Here is a 23,615-nt window from a genome sequence, read left to right on the forward strand (position 1 = left end):
GACCAGCCCCAGGCGGGCCGGGAGCCGGCCCTGGCCCATGGTGGCGGGCTGGGAGCAACCCCGGCCCCGGCTCTGCTGGGTGTCCGCAGGCTCCCGGCTCCCTTAACCCGCCCGAGCCGTGATCTCACTTCCTGGCCGCCTGCAATTGGAGTTGCTGCGGCAGAGCGGCGCGCTGGGGTCACCGCCACACGCCGGCCATGGCCCCGCGCCCGCAGCAGACCCCGCCGGGCTCGGCCCCGCTCCCGAAAGGAGGCACCGGGCACCCCTCCCGTCTCTGTCCCGCACAGAACATGGACTCCGTCCTCTCTCCGGACCCTGCCAGCCCGCGCTGGGATGGGGGGCGAGCGGCTTTCTCTTCCAGCTGGGCTGGAGAGACACCCCAGGCAGCTCCCGGCTCTTAGGAAGAAGGGGTTGTTGGGCGTTGGAATGGGCTGCCCAGGGCAGGGGGGGAGTCCCCATCCCTGGAGGGGTTGAAGAGTCGGGGTGACCCAGCGCTGAGGGATCTGGTGGAGTTGGGAACCGTCAGTGTGAGGTTAAGTTGGACTGGGTGAGCTTCAAGGTCTTTTCCAACCGAGATGATTCTGGGCTGCTGCAGAACCGCAGGCCCCCTCCAGCCTCTGCACCTGCAACAAATGCTCGGGGAAGGCAAATCACCCAGTTTTTAAGTAGCCTAGTGGTCAGCTGAAGTTTTGCTGCCACAAATGCGAGAGGTGTTGGCAGTCGTTGTTCATCAGGGTCATTTCCAAGGGGACACAAAAGTATCAGGCACAAACAGGAGCAGAAGGCAGTGGACAAGCCAGAGCAGCGGCGCAGGCAGCTGTGCTGTGCAGTGTGTACTTGCTGCCTGCTGTGCTGGGAGTTCAGCTCTGCAACTAGATCAAAGCTCTAGGACAAATGGTTTTCTTGCTGGCTCTGGGACAGGCTTGCTGGGTGACACTGGGTGTGTGTCGTTCCTTGTCAATCCCAAGACTTGTTGCTGTTTACTTTTAGGTCAGTGCATCTTTATACACCATCCAAACACTAAGACAGGTAGGGTGGGCTCCACTCAAGCAGCCAGGAAAAAAAACCAAAACAACAAATTGGCACAAAATCGTGTACGTGAACTGGGGTACAACTTGTTACCACCCCAACCTCACCACCACCAACCGGTTTAGTCAACCTCCTGTTGGCTGTAAAGAGCCTCCTGCATGGGGAAGCAGCAAGTGAAGTCATTAGGGCGGGCTGCCCGTGCTTTGGCAGGAGATTCTAGGATCCCATGCAAAGGCTGGCTTTGATTTTGGAAATATGTACACACACACTCAGATGCGGGGGAGGAGATGAAAAGTCGATAAGCCCCATATAACTTGCAATTTTACTTTAAGCTGTGCCCACGGCTGGCATGCTGTAAGAGACTAACACCTCTATAAGTTGCAGAGCATCAGGACAAGCCCACCCACCACTTATCCTAACCGAGACAAGGCCAAGATGCTTTGGACATGGAAAGAATTTCAAGGCTATCTCACGTGCTCAGGAAAACTAAAATAAAAAGGCTACTAAATGCAATTCACCCACCTGGCAATTCACTGGTTCAGGTGGATGGGGAATGGGATCCAGCATTGCCAAAGCATGGAGTGGAGCCTACTACCATCTACAGGTGGCTATAAATACTACACATCGGCATTAAAGATACCGGTATTAACAAACACAGTTGCCCCTTCCACTTCAAAAATAGTGATAGCAAAACCTTAACACCAGTTGCAGTAACAGAACTAAAACCGTGCACATAAAAAAAAAATCAATTAAAATTCGAACTCATTGTATCCATTGCAAATTAAGCTGCTAGCAGCCTTTCTGAATACAAGTTGAAGCACCTGAATTGAAGCATTTATATATATTTATAAAAAAAAAATCGTAACATTCAAACTCTGCCTGGGGATGCTTTAGCTGAAGAGAGCTTATCAAAAGGGACAGACTTAATAAAAAAAGATGCTTCCATGTCCCAAAGCAAACCAGCAAATTCTGAAAGATAAAATGACTGACTACCCAACACCACACCAGCTCCACGGTACTATGGTGTAATTCCTAGGGTGTCAGCTTTGCTCAAGTGCAGCACATCACAAGAGCTAGAGGGGAAAATACAAATAGAATTATTTAGTAACCTGGCAACTATACCCTGTTCCACCTGGCTCTGAGGTTAACAAGGCACTGAAGGTTTGCAGGAGAGGGGTTCACCCCTCTCAAACAATACTCCTTGCAGGGCCTCAGGGAAGAAATTATCTCCAGGGACTAGATGGGAAGCTGCAGGAGACTGGAAGAGATCCTCAGACACTACACTGAGGAGAACTTGCTCACACCCGACTCAGGGAGGATGGAGCTTGGAAGAACAGCAGTCAATGCTTGCTGGGATTACATTTCCCCCCATTTAATTTTGCTTCCTCTGTTGAATCTCACTCCAGTAACTTCTAATCTTCAGTTGACAGTCTTGCAGGAAGAGGAAGCTGCAGGGATCTACACACCCCAGAGATGGCACTAGGATGCATGGCTTCTCACCTTGTGCAAAGCAGTCCTGGTGAGCAGCAACCACCTGGTTAAAAATCCATGATCTTGGATCAAGTCAGGTCTCACACTGTGGGTACCAGCTAAAAAGAAGGAAAAAGCAGCACCATGAAAATGTGCTTGTGTCTGGCTTACTCAGCACCCCTAACACAATTTGGTACAGGCAACACTTGCAATCCAGGATTTTGCACTCTAGGCTGTATCTGTTGGACAGGGAAATTCCATGCATCCAGCCTCTTATGTTTTTTCCTGTCTCTATTGGGCGATTCCTTCTGCAAATCCACAGATGAACTCTGACAGAAGGCAGGAGGAGAGTTTCTCTCCTGCAGCTCAGTATAACACAGATATGGATTAGATCACTCAATAACAGGAAGATCTAGAATAAAGGATATAAAGGGAGGCCTACCCTCTCCTTCCTTTAGTTTTTTTCCTCAAAAGTCCTGTCTCCAGTCTCTTAAAAATACTGAGGCTCCAAAAAGCAAAAACCAACAGAGCACCAGTCTCACACATGGGATATATGAACCAAGAACTTATTTTCATTTCTAATTTTTTAGAATCAGTAAACATTTGTAGGAAAAGAATTTGAAAGAAATTCAGGGAAAGTGCTAATTTTCAAAACCCTTTGATTTTTCATTGGCTCAAAGTTGTTTCTGCTCAGTCTTCTGTAAAATTATGTTCATCTGTAAAATTATGTTCATTACATAATCAGAAATGCTTTAAAATCTTCCAGTTATATGAATTCTCACCTCTTACTAAGGCCAACCGCTCCAAAATTACATAGCAGTAATACAACAAAGTGCTTGTAAAAACAGCTCTCAAAACTAGCTACTTCAGCCTTTCAAAACCTAAAAGCATCTGTAGTTTCTGCAAGTTGTTAAACTGCTTATACACAAGCAAGAAACCTGTCCTGCTCCCTGAGCAAACTGGCACCTCAAAAATAGAAATGGCGGGTATGAAAAATTTCATCATACAATGCTAGGAGACAAAAAAAACCCCAGAACATCCTCCCCCCTAAAACCCCCAAAATAAAACCTAAAAACAGTTCTTACAAAATTCAGCAATGCTGAAGTCCACAGTTTTAGCTGAGAAACTCTAGCTTAAAAGCAAGCAGGTGCCTTTGGTGGTTTCACACCACCCCGCTGATGCTGTAGGCCAGGTCAAAGCCCCTTCCCGCCTTTACAGAAGCAGCACAGTGCCTCGGTGGTTTTGTGATGTTCTGTCCCCACGAGCTGTACCGGGGCTGGCAGCAGCTCCTCAGCAGCACACAGCAGCTTCCAGACACTCAGACCTGCGAGCATCACCTCCTACCTCTGACAAACTCACTTTGGTGGGTTATTAAGAAACAAGCTCTGATGCTGGCAGATTAAATCCCTGCACTCCCCGGGTACAGATTTTGATGGCTGTTTACTTGCCCTGTCTTATAAAGGGGCTTCAATAAAAGCTTTGAAAAGCCAAGCATGAACACCTGCCCACTCAATATACACCTCTTGCCAACACTCAAGATACATCCCCTGCTCTGCGTAATGAAGCCAGCCAGGTGGCCTGGCAGATGCAGGGCCGTGGGATGCACTTTCAAAAGCTGTCTGAAGACCACTTAAAGCTAGGCATGTTCTTCTGCATAGCTTTGGGAGACTTCTTAAACACCTCCTTCCTTACCAACAAGGCTCCTGCAAACAACCTGCACGTTTGACCCCGTTCCTGGAAATACATGACTGGAATAGATGCCATTGATAACTATAGTGAAGGAATAACCATGAAACATCAGTAGCAAAACAAATTAAACATTCAGCCCACCACATGTTGGAACAAGAGAGAGAGACAGACACTTAAACAATCCATCAATGTTGCTTTATTAAAATCTTTATTCACACAATGTTGCTTTATGCAGAATCTGACCCTGGGGGATACAAGTAGAAAGTCATGATTGCATTCTGTTTTCTTATTAGCAACCTCCATTTGTGCAGCTGCTCCCTGGGGCAATCCTCTGACAGCTCCAAGAAGGCTGTCTGTTTCGAGCATCTTGCTCCAGCTGCCGCAGCAAATAAATTACCTTCTTAATAAATTAGTATTTTTCAGTTGAAGTTTGTTTGGCAAGACGCACTCCAGTTCATTAGCTGCTGGAAGAGGAGTCGACTTCAATGTCTCCTCCAGCCCGGCTGCTGACTTACGAAGGAGGAGATAAATAGCAGATGGCTGATGATGCTCTCTTTCTAATTAGTTCTTGATTTCTGTGCTTCAAGCACTCTGATATTACTAATATCCGCAACACAACCATTTTGTAACATCTGGAAGCCAGCAAATTACAGTGTGCGCAGTGAACAAGAATTAGAAGGTGTTATGAAAACCTCATCGACAGAGCATAGCACCTGCCTCACAAACGACGCTACTTTTCAGAGATTCAAGCAGACCCTGTTTGCATGTGGGTGCTGCTTCTTATTTCCTTTCCAATGGTTACAATTTAAAATTCCTCAGGTGTCTTTATTCAAGAAAAACAACAATCACTGCCAAAATGCCAGAGATTATCACAAGGCCAAAATCACATCTTCCTGATTTTGGGTGAGAGAGGAATTTATCCTTCTTTCTTGCTGCAGAACACCAACCTCCAGTGGTGACTACAGTGACCAGAAACATCAATATAACAAAAAAAAAACCAAACAAAAAAAAAAGCAAAAAGCACAGCTCTTTCTTGCTTCCTTCTACTGATGATGTCAGACTTGATGTCCTTTGTTCACAGGTAATCCAATACACTGCTTTAAATCTTTGATACTCATACCAGGGGAACACTTACCCCAGGTTCTATCTGATGGCATAAAGCTTCAGCTTAGAGCCCTGTGAACAAGCAATATGTAAGTCCTGAACACTAATTCATATTCATAAAGACTGAAATACTTTTTTTTTAATTCATTATTAAATCAAATGCAAATGATCAAGAGTGATCACACTGAAATCAAAACATCAAATTTTGGTAGATCCTTCCCAAAATATTAAGTGCTCATGATTAAGCTCAAAGAGAAGAACACACTTAAAAACACTCCAAGCCATTACCATGTGCTTCACCGTCTCCCCTTTGTATAAATCATCTTCAATTTCCTGGGAAACAGTTTAGGCAAAAATGCCTCAGTACCAAACCTATTCTGCTTTGGAACAAAGCCTTTCCTAACCACCTAACTGCTGGCTCACAGCGCTTCTTAAAAACGTCTTACTCAACCACGGAAACCTGACTGCCAGCCCCGCGACCGGCCAGCTCAGCGTACTCACTTCTGCCCTAAGGGAACCCACAAGGCACAAGCCACGCCAGGGGGTTCAACTCACTAAAGGACCATGGCTTCTAAAGCACGTGTTATGTTATCAAGTCCAGCAATAAATAGGCACTAGCTTAACACCGATGTCCTAAAAGCTGGCTGTGCATTACAGCCCTGACTAGTAACACCAATAACTCCAGATCCCATCCTGACTGTGGGGTGGGTCTGTGATGTGGCCAAGTCCAGAAGAGATCTAGAACAGCATAAAATTCAATTTCAGGTAAACAATTGCATTCTACTTTCAAGATACTCTGCTCATGCAATGACAAAAAGACTTCAACAAAATAAAACTGCATTTTAAAAATAAAACTCTCTTGCTAACACCTCTTTGATCAGGTATGGCAGCAGGAGCATGCAGGAAAGAGCTTTTTACCTGCCCACCACACTCTGCAGAGCTAGAAAGGTTCTGACAAATCAAGGAAAAGATCTTAAACTGACATTTTGCTGCTCCTGCTCACAAGTTCAATAATACATAAGCACTTTGGGAAGTGAGCTCTTTCCTTACTTCTAAGGACAATACTGTCTGAACTGGAAATCAATGCAAAGCTGTTAAATTTGGAAACATAATGATGAAGCTGCTTCCTTTCTGGAGACACAGATTCAGACCTACCACAAGCGTGACAAGTTTTATGGCCACAAGCTTATCCGCAGTGCAGGTTGACGCAGTGCTGAAGGATGACAGGACTAGCACAACGTGAGTGCTACAAGTCTGTCCTGAAAAGCCAACTTATACTAACTGTCCCCTATCTACGGCAAAACCATTAGGAGCAAGGACCCCAGGATGACCACCCCAGTCAGAACATCGCAGTGGGTGTTGCAGGAAGCAGATGGGGAAGGCAGAAAACTTACTGGGAGTGCTTACAGCTCAGCCACAAGCCAGGCCAGGTAAACAGTGGGACTGAAAAGCTGCTGATGTTCCACAAAACAGCAGCACTGAGCTGTGGTTACAGCATCGAGCAGCAGGAAGCTCTCTCCATGTGAAATGAAGATGACAGACCACAGCTCAGGGCTTGCTCCACTCCAGGGCTTTGCCCACAGCTGTTGGTAACTGGGAAGTCCAGTGATAAACGCCTCTCTTTCCCCAGTGCAGCACAGCCAGGTTCCCACATTAAACAGGGCACACAGTAAGCAGCATGAGCTCGCAAACCAGAACCTGATTCCAGGGACAGTCTGTCCTCCTCCTCAGCTACAATATAATAAAAATTCGGTTAATATGGACACAGGACTGCAAGGATATTTTCTGCACTCAGATCTTGCCAGATTCCTTGTAAACGGAAAACAGTGACAGGACACATGGAAACTTACTTTAATCCCTTAATTACCAAGTGCTGTATAACCACCCTGTCCTCCCCTAAATCTCCAACTCTGTGGATAAATCTTTGATAGGACTTCAGCAAAAACACTGAAGCATTATCACATATGAGGCAAAACCCTTTCTCAGCCTTTTATCGAGGAAAAGACAACCGAGCAGCAGAGGTCCCCTCTCCCACCCCTAATGGCATTCAGAAGAACATCCCACCCCCGGGGGGGTGGCACAATTCTTCAGTCTAATAATTATTTTATTCACCACTTCCTCTTTCTCTAAAGAAGCAGTAAAATGCCTAACCAGCTCACAGCTGATTATGTACAACCCTGAATCAGACAAAAACTCGCAAGAGTATATGTGGGGAAGAGAAGGGGAGAGGATCATACTGTTCATCTCCATTTGTCCCCTCTAGATTCAGTCCACAAAATTTAGCGTCTGTATTCCACACACTTCCAACAACACCAAGAGCCATTTTTATCCAGTGCAATGTCCACTGCCGGCAATGGACACACCACAACGGCCAAGATGCCATTACGGGTACTGAGCCGTCCTAGGCTCCAACTTCCCACCTCTCACTGCTGTCAGCCCAAGGTAAAAGCCAGTGTCACCTCTGCTCTTCTGGCTTGAAAGCTTTCCTGTTCATTTCAGTCCATCTTGGCCACAGCCATTCCGAACTGATTGTGCTGTTTTTCTATCACTTGTTTGTTTGTTTTTAAAAAAGGAGTTTCACCTGTGTTCCACTACAATTACAAATGAGACAGAGTCATCCTGTCTTCCACCAGCACAACATCTGGCCCAAACTGGTCTGTGCATTGCTTCACTGTAGCCAGGATGCTGAGAAGCCGCTGGTCTAGGGCATCCAGATGAGGGTCAGAAAGCACTGGTGAGATGGGGTCATGCGACATTGCAGTTTTTAAGGCAGACTTCAGAACTCCATTCTTCAGGTAACTGAGTCTGTTCCAGGTAGAAACCCGGATGCTGCAAAAGAAACAAACACATCACCATACCACTGTCCAGCTCAAGTCCCACCAGCAATACCAAAGCCAACCTCGTGAGGGAGCCTGTTATCTCAAAAACGACATCTTAGTACAAAAGTGGTGCGGGGATGGGAGGGTCCAGGTGTAACTGCATTATATGCAGTATAATCGAATGTGATCTAATTCTTATATTATACAGCAACACTTTCAACTGCTAGCAAGGAAGTTCTTTGGTCCTGAGGCCTCCTGGACACAGTTTGAAAAGGAAAGAAAATTAACAGTCTGGCTGTTAATTCAAACACAAAACTCATGTCGCCTCAGGAAGAGCACCACTGACCAACAAACTAATCACAAAGGACAAAAGTCAATTGACTGAACTTCCAAGAAAGGGAACACAGCGGTGATCTTTCTGCTTCACTGGCCATTGAATTTATTCATGTCAGCCCATCTAAACTGTCTTGTTCTGTGAAGTCTCTTGGAATTCTCCCCTAAACTGTTGTGTTTTAGTACCACTGGTCTAAACTCTTGGCTTCTGATGGCCTCTAAAGAAACCAGCAATATAAGCAAGTGTAACAAACCTGTAGTTAGAACAATAACACATCTGAATTCTTATACAGCATTTGCCTGGTATCAGAAAGAAAGGGTGTTTGAAAAGCAGGGAACTTCGAAGTCTCTTACATACATAAACTTCTCTTCTGGTTGCATTTGGGAGAATCTAGATGGGAAAGACTCCAAGAGATCCTCATAAAGCAGGAAATCAAAAACGCATTTAAAATTAATGTAGGAAAGCTAAAGAATTTGAAAGTAATTTCCTTTACTTGCTCTCCATCTGGATTCTGCAAGAATCTTGCAGAATGTAGGCCAGGTGTAGTGTAGTGTAGCATGCATAGAGTCTTGCTTAGCGCGAGCACGGGGTGAGAGCTCGGGCTTTCTGCAGAGTTCCCAGGTTTCACAGGCCCCACGGAATTCAGGAGACAGAACCTCCAAGGACAGGCACAAGGAGCAATCAACTAAATGCTTAATTTGGAGGGCTTAAAGGAGTTAATGTTATCTTGAAGTAACAGATACAGGAAACAAATGTAACTATTTTTCTTCTTAGTATTTTTGTCTGTTAATGAGAAGTAAGCAATGCCCTGGTGAGAGAGCGACTACAGAAAACAGAAGTCAAGAAGTCATGGCCTCTAAAAATAAAATGAACAAAAGGACAGCTCCCAAGGGGAAAGTGGAAACAAAATCCTGCAAAAATCCACAAACTGCACTTTGAAAGAAGCACCCTGAGCAGTACCGCAGTCTTGTTTAGAAAGAACAGTTGGAAATGAAGGTAGTTAAGTTGCCAGACATGTTGAGTCCTTAGCTTCTGTCAGGGAGAACTCAAACTGTGATGTGAACTTTCATTCAGCAGGAGCTGGATGGAGACAGCTGCAGATGCAAAGTACCTGTCACACCGACTAAGGATATATTCGAACCAGCAACCTGGAGGCGAGACTACCTCCTATAGCCTACCGTCTGATTTACTACCTTAATAAAAACGTACTTCTCAGCTTCTTGAGCAGTGACAATACATCAAATATGCAGAGTACCTCAAAAAAGTAAAGCACTGTGTACTCGAGTGAACATTTTCAAGTTGCCAGAAGGCTTCAAACTTAATTATATTGCAAACCTAAGGACAGCAATTGCACAAGCAAAGCAAACAGCATCCTGCATTTCACTTACATGCAACACTGATAAAGAGGAGCCAAGATGCTTCTTTCATCCAGAGCAGGGTTTCCAAAGCTGAAAAGCAAAATTAAAACCAAGTGAACCATTTGAACTCGTAATGTTATTCTCAACATCAACAGATTTGTAAAGAATGCAAAAAAAATCAATACTAGGCAATTTCATGCTCCAACAGATCAAATAATTTAAATTAAAATATAAACAGGCCATGACCAATTACAGATATAAAACTCTCAACAGCATCAGCTAATGTACCAGGTAAATGGAAGTGACGCCAGCGTAGCTAGTTCTTTATCAGACCAAGGCACCTTAGAAATGAACTTCAAGAGGAGTTTAGAAATTGAGCTCATCTTGCGAAGCAGAGAAAAGGAATAATTGGTATTCTGGAAATAGAGAGCATGAGCTTTGCCTGTCTGATACAGCTAGAGAGGGAATGAATGAAATAGCAGCCATATTCTGTTTTAGATAGCCAAGCTTAGATCAACAGTTCAACTAACAAGGCAACCAGCTTTAAAATTTTATGACCACACTTTCTAAGAGAAGCCTGCCAAAAGGATTTCATAGTATTTCAAGCTTCATTTAAAGACATGTGTGTTGGGGTTTTTTTAATAGTTTCACCCTCTCATAATACTATTCTCAACTAAGAACTTTCCCTTCAATAAAGATAACTTACTGTAGGAGTCTGGCATTACTCTGCTCAGATGATTCTGTTATTTGTAGCTTAAAAACTGGAATAGGCTCCCCAGGAAAGTGGTCATGGCACTGAGAAGCATCTGGATGACGCTCTTAGTTATATGGTTTAGTTTTAAGTAGTCTTGCAAGGAGCAGGGAGTTGGGCTTGATGATCCTTATGGGTGTCTTCCAGCTTGAGATCTTCTATGAGTCTATGAAAAAACTTTCCCCCTACCCCTTATCTCAAAGGAGCTGAAAGAACTTTACTAAAGCTTTCAAGAAAACAATTTACTTCTGGACCTGTAAAGCCCCACTGGAAATGTTTTCATAACTTTATAAGCACGTACCATAATGAAAGGTCTGACACAACCTTCAACCACCATATTCACTTCCAGTGACTAATACATTAACTTCCTCCTAACACACTGCCAGAGTATTATAGAAAGACAGTTTTTGTCAAATTCATCTAAAGCATTCTGCAAGTGGCAATAATTAAGCAGTCCCAAGGTGGAACGCATCCTGCCGATGTAACCGATTGAATGTTACCAAACATGCTGATGCATAAAGACAAAATACTCAACTTGGCCACTGCAGACAAATTAGAAACAAAGGAATGAAGGAAGGTAGGCAGGCATATGGGGAAAGAAATGGTAACTCCAAGCCTCCCAAGGATCTGTCTAGCTCAGAGGTCTCAAGTGCTGTGTACTCTTCGTACAAGCAGTATGCAAAGCCACTGCAGAGCAGGGCCTGGCACAGCAACAACCAGAGGTAAGCAGCAGAAGTTGGTCCATCCATGGAAGGGGAAACTCACTGCCACTGCAGATGGTAGCACCGATCAAAAAAACACAACTTGGGAGTCTCTGGACTAAATAATGAGAAAGTGGAGTAGGTTATCTCTGTTTTTAAGACAAATTACACCAATTATTATGATTTAAACAAGGCTGTATCTTCAATAGCATTTTTAACTGAAACTCTACCAGCCACCATACAGAAACTATAGCAAAGATAGAACAACTCACGTTTTAAAAACATGCGTGTAGTAACGTTTGACTTCAAGAAGGACTTTTCATCAGTTCTTCTCAGTTACTACGTGCTTCATTTTTGTTTTGATAATAGTTAATGTCCACACTCAGGACATCATCATACTTTGCTCTCAGAATCAGTTCTATCTCCATTTTAAACTTTTAACCTTTTAAAGCCAGAGTAGACATATATCCAAAAGGTAGGGAATGCAGAATTATTCGGAGACACATACTGAAAAGATCTACTTTTACTATGGCACTCACTAATACTCACTGGTAAATAATAAATCATAAGTTTTTAATCTTCCATTAATCAAAGGCATAAAAGGGAGGGGCTTTTCTGGGGATAGGAGGAGAGACACAAGCAAACCTCTTGAAGTTGTTTGGGGAAAAAAGGTCATATTGTGCTAATTTAGGCATCTCTGTAGTTTGAATAAGACTGCCCAAAGCAGTTATAGTATCTAGAGCACAGAGTAAGCACCACAGCCTTTGAAGGACCCTAGTATTTGGTAATTTCTGTTGAGAAGGAAAGCTTTGGATTTTTAGTACAAAAGGTGTTAATAAAAAAATTAGTGGCAGAAAGAAAACAGAGAGATACAGATCAGATAAATGTGTGCCCTTGTGCTCACCACTGCCTGGCCACCAGGATTTCCCTTACCCTCACCTTTTGGCATTATCCAGGAGGATGAGCATACTGGCTCCTTCATCATCCTGGAAACTCTCATAGTGATGCCGGTCAGCATTCCCAATCAAATAGTCAAAGATGGCAGTGTCAATGATATCAAGAAGACGAGGGCCAGAGTCATACGGTGAAGTCTTCTTCACAGCATCACAGTAGCTTTCATCATACTCCCACCTGTGGGCCGTCAAGAGAAGCCAAATCAAATCTTCAAGGAAAGCACACCAACCATTACTGTACACAAACAGCATTTACAGTTGCCCCTTTATTTGCTTACAAGTGCATAAAGAAAAGGTGAGTGCAGCAGTCAAGGCTATATAAAGAAGAAAGACCCAGACAAAAGTGTTTTATTAAAAGAGTAAATCCTGTACTAACACCCTAGCATATGAAGCAAGCTGTAGTTTCAGTGCAAGGTTACACATCACCTTCTTACAGAAAACAAGGTCAGAGTTTGCCTCTTCACTGCCATTCAGCAGTGGTTTGGCTGCCCCAGGGCAAGACTACTGTCATGACTTGCCTACCTTGATTTCCTAACTAAGGACTTCAAGTACTGTGTCTATTTCTATTGCTTTCTATTGTCTTGCTTTCCAGCTATCATCTTCCTTTTTTCTTTCTAATGCAAATAGCCTCATCATGGTTACTGATGACGTCCTCTGTCCTGAGGAGAAGGACCGCATATTTGTTCATTCTCCTTCACTCAAAGTTGTCTCTTCCCTCTCTACGTTCCTTTCAGAATATCTCACCACCTTCTCCAGTGGCAAGACTCCCACAGATAACCTAGGCATGCACTTGTGGTCTTACAACACAGATGTCATGTCTCAATTCTCCAAAGCTAAGATTTTAAATTATCTCATTTTCTTCTTTACAGTTTTCAAAGCTATTCAACACCACCACCAAAACAGCCAAATCTCTGGTGTATATCCTTTCTGTCTGTCAACCTAAGTAACAAATACATCTATAACATCTTCCATGTAAAGACTGAAACAATCCTTCACAAAACAGCAGTTAAGTTGGAAATGCCTTAAACCATCTGTGACTTGGAAACAGAAATGGAGGAAACACAAACTGGAGAGAATCACTGACGTGCTCAAAACTCCAGAGTCATAAAAGCAGGAAGAAGATCAGAACTTAACTACTAGAACTGCCACATACCCCACCTCACTTTCTACAGTCTGGAGCCTAAGCTCCCAATATCCCATCTTTCCTTCAGTTATCCAAATTAGTGGCCAAAAATTTATCTTCTCAGCATTTTTGTTAACATGTCACACACTCCTCAAATGCTGTCTCTAGTTTCATCATTCTTGTGTATCAAGGTCCAACTTACATCCAACTTGCAGCACAAATCCACAAGGCACAAGTCTCAGAAGGTACTCCTCCTTGTACTGGATACACTTCTTTTATGCTACACCCCTTTCTCCCTCAAATGTTTCTCTCATTTTACTTCAGATCACTACTTAATCTCCTTGTAACAATTTTTCAGACATACTATGCTCCTCTCTCTTCTCATTTGCCATTCATTCTTTCAAGACAGACCTTTCTCTGACATTTATTTCTGATCATTTAGACTGTATTAGCACAGGACTTCAAAGGTCAGGGATTTTATCTATTACACGTCCATTAAAAATTATGTACACTAATGTGACTATATGAATTATGTTCAAAAGGTCAACTCAGGACAGTATAAGCAGCTAGATCAGGAAGAAAATTCTCACAGAGTTATTTTCCCATAATTACCCGACACAGAAAAAGAAGGGCATGACATCTAGAACATTTAATTCTCCTGATGCTTTCAAAGTGAAAAGCGCAACATGACAAGGTGCAAAACAACAGACCCATGTGATTAATCCCATCTGAAAGAGCCAAGAGCAAGTAAGTTTAAAATACAGCGAATATCAAAGCAGCATAGGCATAAGGGTAAGCAGGCAGTTTATGATGAACAGCAGTCTCTCAAAAAAAGAAACACTTCCAAAAAATTCAGTCCACTCATTACTGCAATTTACCATTACTACATACAGCTGAGTTTGACCTGTTGGAAAGGAGACAACATCTGTTGTTCAAAAATCAAACTGTACATTTAATACTCTAAAACAATTCAATGAAGTCTTTGGATGAGAATATGAGAACAATCATGTCATTGGAAATCAATGAATATTTTAGATCAAGCACTAAAAATCCATTTCTAATCACTTGTCCAGAACACAGACTTGGAAAAATTTACTAAGTTCAAATCCATTTGTTCTGGTCATGGCAAAAACATCTCCAACCCAAATACTCAGACATGTTACATCTATTGTACAAGACTGCTAGATCCCATGTTTCTTTCTCTAAAAGCATTCTTTAGAGGCTGAGTGTGGTCACCAAATACTGATGGTATTCAAAGCAAAGAAGAACTTTTCAATGCCTACCTACTTAAGCTAAACCAGCTCCACAACTCTTCAAACAAACTACAAGGACCATGACATCAGGTCTGGCAAAAAACAGCACAGCACTACTGTATTTTAGGGGGCCACAGAGAGGCACCATGTCAGAAGAAGGTCTAGTGGCACAAGAGAAGAGTCTCGGTTTGCCCAGAGGCACGATTTTTAGAGCACAGAGTGACTGCATGGTGGAGTTCTGTTCTAGACAAGAAGTAGGAAGAGGAAAGCACTTAGTATTGTGGAAAACAATTAAGATTTCTTTCTTGCTCATTTGATTTAAAATCTCATCCTAGACTTCTACTCTCATATAAAGAAAGCTGTTAGCAAAACTCTAGGTTTTGAGAACACTTGCTCCTTAATTAGCCACAGTATTGCAAGGGTAATTCTAGTACACATTACCACATATAAAGAATAACTCTATCATGTTCTCATACCTGGCAAGTTTGCCTTCACGGTAAGTCCTACCCCATGGGTGTCGATGCTTCTGAAGAGGCCAGACATCTGGTAGCCATAGAGTCACTGACCCCTCCATGATGTCCCCGTCTGCACAAGCTGGTTCTGTTTCCCGACAATAGTAGCACTTCCCATAGAAGCAAGTGTTATTACCTTAAAAAAAACCCCAAAAACCAAAAGAGGTATCAAAAGAGCAGAATTTAATCCAAGAGATGCAAATTGAAGGTCAGGAGCATATCGTTGCAGCAGAGACTTCCCTGCAATAGGATTTCACTGCACTTGACCTGATGCTTCCTATCTCTGAGAGGGAGAGGCTAAAAAGAGATTAAACAGACATCTATTGATTCAAAGCAACATTAAAGACTAATATTCAAAGGAGAGAGTAATTATATCTTCTAATGTTTTAATCACACTGGGAGTTAATACATTACATTATCAACAAGTTTTTGTGATTCCTTCCTAGTCCTTAGGACCTTGACTTTGCAACCTTAGCACTGCTTGTTTTTTATATTTCACACTTCATGTGTCAGATTTTCCCCTTTTTTGAAAAAGTTGACCAGAAATAGACAGTTGAAAAAAGACTAAGCAGAATTCAAATGGATTTGGAGTCCTGAGAGCTGCTACACTTCTCAGTTACTTGAGCTGATCAGCCAGGGAAACACAAACAAGCTGTCATTCTTACACAATCTAGGAATGCAGGTCTCTCAAAACTTTCATGAGTGTCTTCTGACATCAGTGGAACAATGAAACCCTGTAGTCTTCAGTCCGTTAAGGCCTATGTAGCCTGTAGCGTAAAGTAATCTATGTAGCCTAGATTAACACTTGTATCTTAAGCTTTTCTATTTCACCCTTCTAACCTGCCTTTGCTTGACTCTTGCCATGTTAATTCCAGTTCCATACTCACAGATATTTGAATAATATTTTGGAAGAACATGTCTCACTTCCTTGTGATTCTACTTATTCCCTGTCTTTTCTTCCTTTGACCCTACACCCAACATCCCCACAAACCAGCCCAACTCACTGAAAGACATGTTTTTCACTTTCCATCTTTACACATCACAATCCTTTAGCCAGCCAGCACTCCTTTGCAGTGCTCCATCCAGACCCGGCTCTTATGCTCTACTACCCCAGTCAGACAACTTGAAGACATTAGAGATGGTCATTAACAACACAAAGCTTGCAGCAGACCAAATCTCTTATTTGTCTGGAAAGCCCTACAAGTCTCTCTTCCTATCCGTGGCCTGTAGCAGGAGACAGAATTCTTTGAGATTCTAGCTCTAACTCTAGCAAATCTGCACTGAGTGAATGCATGAATTATCTGTTCTTCAAAACCTCATAAACTTAGTCAAATTTGGGTTGACAAGAGACAACAATCTTCTCCCTAGATCCAGCCATTTCTTTGGTTCATGCTCTACAGAAAAAGGTGGTTCCAAGAAATCTAAGGAAAGGCAACAAAAATTTCTGGAGCTATGCTTTTTAAGTCAGCATTTCTGCTAGAAAACTGCTTAGTCAACTGGGCTGAAATTAGAAAAAGTAAAGTCTGCCTGAGGCAGATACCTGATCCAAATGCAAAAAGGGTTTGGCAAGGCAGAGCTACTCTCACCCGAAAGTTACACTTTATAACTGAAAGTGTAAGGCAAATTTAGTAGGTGAGACTACCAACAGTGCTTGTAATAGAAATTACAGGTACACATATTTATCAGCTGTAATGAACAATCACCTCTAGAGTCTTATTAGGAAAAAAAAAAGGTAATAAATGCATATTTTATGAAAGCCTGAAGGAGTTAAGGCTGCAGCATAAGTCATTTCTTGGTGCCTAATGACCACCTGGTAGGAGTTCACATTAATAATTCCCATTAAGTGCCCTTCACAGCATTATTACTGTAAACAACATACGGAAGTTCTGACACATTTAGTTATGAATGCTCAGCAGACTCTGATGTAGCACAAACAACATCCAATACCAACTGACGCATCAGTTCTATAAATTATCCCAAATCACCACTGTGTTCGTATTGAAATACAATTAAATTTTTTTCCTTTCAGGTCTAATCATAGACTTTTCTAACCACCTCTGACAGCAGAGAGAAAATTCTTACTCACAAAATCCCCCATCTGTAACAGCAGCATGAGGGAACACAGAGAAGTTACAGAAGAAAAACTACTTGGAGAAAATCAAGTCCTCCTCCCCTGCCAAATGGGGCTATACAAGTGTTACAATCTCTCTTGGCACAGAAATAGACCCACCAGTTTCTTGTATCATAGGTAAATGTGTCAGATTCCCATGGCTCTTTTTCCCCATTAAAACAATTTTTCTTTACTAGGCTGCACATTCCATGGAATCTACTTACCCACAGTCATGAAAGTACCTAGAAGCTGCTCTGTGGCTACTGGTTTAATCTCTGTACGTAGGTTCACAAACCTGCCAACCACCAGTGGAGCTCGTCGGAAACCCAGAATTCTGATTTGGGGTGAAAAAACATGACATGAGAATTTGCAACATAGGCAGCAGTTCTAAATGAAGACAAAACAAACCACCCAGTCTATGTGTCATTGTCTGAAATTGAGATAGCTGAGACCAAAGAAATAAAGTTGGAACCCTGCAGCAACCTTCTCTCTTCTCCAAGGCAAAGTAAGGAAACTCATTTTTCTTAAGTGCCTGGATGTTAAACTTGCTTTATAGGCCATCAGCCACACTCCTTTGTTACAGCATTTACAGCAGAGCAACACAGGATGCACCATGCTCCAACTCTCAGAAAGTAGACCTCATACAATAGGTATCCATGGTCACCTGGAAAGATCATTTATAATTTGTGGGAATTACTATCTATTAAAATGTTATGTTTAAGCCAAATTCATTTATACTTGAAAGTAAACAATCTAGGAGTTATTTTGTTTGGCATGAGGGGAAGAAGGGAAAAGAGAATGGTAGAACAAAACTAAATTCCTGAAGTGTCTGGAAGAAAGGAGAGGTGGGATGAATAATCATAAAACTTGCAGTCACAAGATCCAGGCTCCACTCCCATGTCTGCTACAGTCTGTGACCACAAATACTTGGGTATTGTAATGGAATTTTTAAAGTGCTTAAAAGAGGAGTACAAACATCAATACAATGTCAGCCCCAACTCTCTTAATGTACTTTTGGTATCCTTTTCTTAGTCTTTGCATCTCAGAAAAGGAGACACAAAAGGGACTGTCCCTTCTGAAAAAGAGACAATCTACATTGCACAGAGAGATTGAGAAGAGTCACTCTAACAGCTGCGAAGTATTTTTTTAGATATTCAGCCCCCTTCTATAAGTATAATACATCTCTAAGAAAGGGCAACACAAAATGTCTGCCTGAACAAATCATGTATGCATAAAGACAAAATTCATAGCCAATACAGAGAGTTATGTAGAGCTTGAGAAAATGCAGGTGTTCCAAGTAAATAAGCACAATGCTTAGATCTGGAAAACCTGTCCCTGTATTTTCAGACCCAGAGCTGAAAGGCCACAATCCTGGATAGCACCACCTCCCCATTAGTGGTAAACATAAAATATGATTACGATCCTTCTAGAAACAACTGCAACCTCAGACAAAATGTGTAACTGTCACCATTCAGAACAAAGGTACGTACTGAAGTTATGTGGGCAGGTAAATTCTGGTAGGTGTTCTTGAAGCATAGAGAGGTGCATGCCCACAGAGAGAAGACAAAGGCCAGAGAAACAAGCACAAAACTACAATCAAACAGACAGCAAGGAAGAGCTAACAAAGAGGGGATTGGACACTGGAAGGAGTCTTTGAGTTGTTGCTTTACAATGTTTGGTCACTGCTTTTTCTGTCCCATTCTCTCTATGTCCTGTAACTGTTTTTCTCCTAGTAATGGTACCTTCAGCTCAGGTCCACAAAATCAAAGGCTACCCCTGAATACAATAAATATATGAATAACTATTTTTCCTCTAGGATACACTGATTCATATTTAGGCTAGACTAAATTGTTAGTCTAGACATTAGACTTACACTTTTTAGTGTACTAGGCATTAACATAGTACATATATTCAGAATTTCAGACTCTTCCACAGGATTTGGCTAAGATCCTTCCTCCATATAATACGAAGTATCAGCAGTTTCAGGGCTCACTTTCCTTTTCAGGTTTTTCACAAAAGTCCTAATCCAAAGATGCACAGATCTTTGAAGTTTCACAGGAAAAGCTAATTTTTATTTTGGCTGCAACGTGTTATACTGGTAGGTTAGAAATCTGAGGTGTATTATTCAAGGTACTCCTTTTCCCCAGCTCTGAAAAAGTGTTTCCCAGAGACAATAAAACCAGGTAACCCAATAATTCCATACCTATCCAAGTGAAAGGCTGCCACTTCCGCGTTGTGTCTGTCATAGCCAGCGTATGGTTCTCCTTCCACTACATAATCCCTGGCATATCTGTAATTGAAATAAAACAAACAAAGTGATTCATATGGGATTTCCATCTATTTTGCTGTTTGGAGTAACAAGTACAACAACAGTGCTATGTTAAACAGACTCTAGGTCACTTTCTAAATGATTGCCAATGGGAGAGGGAAGAAATATTAGTGAGATTAAACAGCATACAGACTGTTGAAGTAGTAAATAAGGAGGAAAGGTCAGTAATGTACAGTGGTCTCAAGAGCTTGGGAAGCGGTGCCCACTGAAACTAATGAGTTTTAATTCAACCATATGTCAAGTCACATCTAAGAACAAAGAGCACAGACCTAGCTACAGAACAGGGAACTATTTAAACTGGAAAGTAGCAACTCCACAAATGATTCCGGGGTTAGAATGGATTGTAGATTAACATGAAAATACAATCTGATATCGTGGAAGAAATGCCAAATGCAATCTTTAGTAGCCAGAAGATCAGCAAGTGTGAACCTGAGGACAATACTGGATATAGAAAGACCCTTTATTCTGGTGGAAAAAAGACATAATGAACAACAAGAAATAGAAATTAGACACTCACTACAATAATAGTATGTTTTGGTGAAGTGGTGGGCTTTTTGCCTTTTTTTTTCCTTTTTAATAGATGTTACTTAAATAGTCAAGGCAAACACAAATTTTTGAGATTCCTGACATGTGAATCAGGTCTAGATACAGCTTAAGAAGCATGCTTCAGATGAGCACAAAATACCACAATCAATACTGAGAAAATGGGTGAAATGCAACACATATCCAAATAAAGTAAGGCCAAATTAGATTGCCTATTTTCTCATTTCCATCTATGTATCAAATTGTGTAAAGTGGATTATTTCCAACAGACTTCAGGTTCAAGCAGCAGCAGCAACAGTGTAAGAGAAATCACAGTGCTCTACTTTGACGTTTTAATCCTGCTCAGAGAAGATCTGGGGCAAGACGACAGTCCATTTCATCAATTTGAGCAAATACTTTAGCTTCCCTGCAAGGCAGCTCAAAAGAGAATCAACCAGTGCAGGATGGTATGCAGTTTTTGGGAGGAGGATCTGACAGATTCCTGCCAAATTGGAACTTAGACCAAACAAGCATCTTATTTCACATATACCACTAGCATGTGATGGTAGCAACTATTAATCATTACTAACTTAGGCTGGATTTCAAGTAATTTTGAAATGATACAGCTAACCCTCAGAACCTGTCCTTGAAGTCAGGTCTTTTGTATGTACTTACAGCAGGCTTTTGAAAACATGGTCACATTTTGAAAGCTACAGAGCTAAACTTACTGGTAAAACACAACCAAATTCTTGCACAGTAGGCATCTAGTCCTTTCTAGAGCAAAAGTAACAAGAGACTTCACTCTTCCCCAACCTGTAAGTTTTCTCATAATGATTTTTAGTAGTGACATACCTTTCAGGTCAAAAGCTAGTTAAATAGACTATCTTGCAATGACAGAACAATACCTACAAGCCTAGCTACTCAGCAGTCACAAACAGAACACAGGTATACCAGTACAGTTAGGGCCATACTGTCGAGAGCTCCTATAAACTGTCTAGTGCTCCTATAAACATTCCCAGCTGCACATGTCCTTGATGGAGCATAGTCACTGCATTCACCTGTACAGACATTCCATTACAGAAATGTAATTTAATGCTTGGTGAAACGCTTTACAGCACTCACTCACACAGAAAGCACTATAGAAGTGGCATGTCTTGTTACTGCATTTATTGGGTGAGCTGTCTTGTACCAAGACTTCTGCCACTGTTTAGACACAGCCTAACCCCACAGTGAAGCTCCAGACAGACCAGTAACTGACCATACAGAAACAGGACTGTGAAATAAAGAAGTAGAGGGCAGACTGCTTTTCTCATTCCCTAATCATTCATCAACATGACAGAAAAACTTTATGCTTGCTCAACCCAATATCCTTTGGGGAGAGATGTATGCATTCAGCGATGACAACACTTTACATTTGCAGTGCACTCTCATAAAACACACCTGCCTTGCTTTTTTACATCTATCTTTCTTCTCTTTCCCTGAAGGAAAACCATTCAGAAAGCATTACAGACTGCACAACACTCTTCATAAATGTTCAATCATGTCAAATTTTCCTGTAGATCACTGAGTACAGAGGCCATACTGAGGAAGTATCACTACCTGTCCACTCTCACATCTCTCCTCCAGCATTCACTATCGGCAGACAGGAAACTCAGAGGCTTTCACTTGACCTACCAAGACATTTTTACAGTCCTCATGCAGCTTCATCAGACACCCAGATTTTCTTTTAAGACAACTGACAACTTTCACTCTTTCCCTGTTCTTGAACTGCATTCTCTCATGGCAGTTTGACATGACCCTTACTCAGACAGAGTAGGCAAGACCTGTCTCCACATTGCCAGAACCTGCACTTCCACAATTGGGAAAACACTGCTTAGAAACATCAGATCCAACCAGCATTCCCTCAGGACTGAACACAGTGATTGTTCTTTCAACCTCAAGACAGGCTGCTTTGAGCATCAAAGTTATAGAGCCTGAGAGACAGCTGGCACAGCAACCTGATGTTACTAGAGCACCGGCAAGGCTCTATACTGCCTGTCACACAAATAACAGAGCAGCCTTTCCATTTCTGTGTAAATTTGTAACTTAAACATTAATGCAACAGCATGGAGATCAAAAAAAAAAAAATCCAGAAATTAGCTATTAATTCAATCATTGAAGGCAATATTTACCTCTTGGGTTTGAAGACAACCTTCTGTCCTCCTTCAAGTATTAGCAAAGCTTTCAGCTGGGTGCCTTTGTATCCCACATCAGCTTTTATTATTTTTTTTGTTGTCATGGCATGCATAACAGCCCCTAGCTCGGGCGTCTCCTCAGGATACACCTCGCGGGGCACCACCCATTGGGCTGCAATCTCCCAAGGGGACTGCAAGGTATGGTCAAGCCGGGGGTCCAGTTCTACATGGAGGCTTGCCATCATACGGTGAAAGGCGCGCTGGTCCTCCCGGTTGGCAGCTGAGGTGTCCAAATTGTCAATGAGGAACACTTTTGTGAAAATGAAGATGACAAGGAGGATGGCCAACAGCACAACTCGCTGCTTCAGCTTCATGGTGACCTTGAACCCTTCTCCCCTGACCCTTTCTTCCCAGTGTTACAGGAAGTCTATCAGAGATCAGGGTGAGGAAGGGGATGTTAGTTAGTGAATTTCATTCATAACTTGCATTGTGAAAGAGGTATCACCACTGAAGCATCTTCTGGTACCCCTAAAAATAAACAAAACACAAAATTATAAAACTGTATTCCTGCAGATCCCACTGAACTCAAAATCAAGTTTATGCTTGGAACATAAAATCTGCATTTACATACACTTGTGCCCAAAAGCCCAAACATTTGTTTTAAAACACATGTGTTTTGCTGTCTTCCCGTAGCCTTTCAGTGATCTGCACAAAAGGGGAAATGCCCAGAGAGCATCACTCACTACACAGCGGAAATCATAACAGCAACTGCCATGGCCAAGGCTTTTGCAGAGAACTGTAGTTTAAGTTCATGGCTCCAATTTCACCAACACTTTTCTATTAGTAACCAGAATCCATGACCTCTGGTTTTCTAAAGATCTGTCCCTTGAGAGAGCTCCCAGGTAGATTTCCTGACATCTGACAACCAGTAAGAACAGCCGCGTAGCCTAGTTTCCTGAAGATACAAGACATATGGACAGAATAGACTTGAGTTGTTTACTGCCTCTCATTTGTTGCCACTATAATTTACCCATATTTTTTTTCATTCTTAAGGGGGGAAAAAAAAAAAAAAATGAAGGGGGGGAATGACATCTTTACTTCCTTGTGGTTAACTATGTATCTTCTGCAGTCAACTGTAAAACCAATAACCACAAAAAATATAAAAAGTATCTGTAATCTCAACATCAAATTAACAAGAAAAAAAAACCAACCCTGAAATTGTGCCTCTTCTCATAAACCTCACCTACACCACAGTTAAAGCCACATCTGTGTTTCTATATTTACAATGGGCTGCAAGAAGTCTCGCCCCTCAACAAGCCTTTGACAGTAAAGTGTTGGTGTATAAAGACCATGTAACATAGTTAATCAACTGTATTTCAATTAT

At 42.0% G+C, this 23,615-nt stretch overlaps 1 protein-coding gene across 1 annotated transcript; it reads right to left on the bottom strand.

Annotated features, from left to right (window-relative positions):
- Positions 1-4,366: 4,366 nt before the first annotated feature.
- FAM20B (FAM20B, glycosaminoglycan xylosylkinase) lies at positions 4,367-22,759 on the bottom strand. Its single transcript, XM_026854069.1, has 7 exons — positions 22,229-22,759; positions 19,410-19,496; positions 17,431-17,540; positions 15,061-15,232; positions 12,195-12,386; positions 9,834-9,893; positions 4,367-8,121 (listed from the first exon to the last, which is right to left on the bottom strand). Exons 1-7 carry the CDS (start codon positions 22,603-22,605, stop codon positions 7,890-7,892), a joined length of 1,230 nt encoding a protein of 409 aa, XP_026709870.1. The 5' UTR covers positions 22,606-22,759; the 3' UTR covers positions 4,367-7,889.
- Positions 22,760-23,615: the final 856 nt, after the last annotated feature.

Source organism: Athene cunicularia (genome assembly GCF_003259725.1).
Source record: "Athene cunicularia isolate RWA chromosome 8 unlocalized genomic scaffold, athCun1 chr8_part1, whole genome shotgun sequence".
NCBI classification, from domain to species: domain Eukaryota; kingdom Metazoa; phylum Chordata; class Aves; order Strigiformes; family Strigidae; genus Athene; species Athene cunicularia.

What these genes read in the sequence shown, in the direction of transcription:
- FAM20B (XM_026854069.1), bottom strand. Translation starts at nt 22,605, where the DNA reads ATGAAGCTGAAGCAGCGAGTTGTGCTGTTGGCCATCCTCCTTGTCATC. An exon ending in CGTGAAGGCAAACTTGCCAG is followed by an intron (nt 12,387 to 15,060) that starts GTATGAGAACAT and finishes GACGGCCCACAG; the next exon opens with GTGGGAGTATGATGAAAGCT. An exon ending in CCTCTTTATCAGTGTTGCAT is followed by an intron (nt 8,122 to 9,833) that starts GTAAGTGAAATG and finishes TTTCTTTTGCAG; the next exon opens with CATCCGGGTTTCTACCTGGA.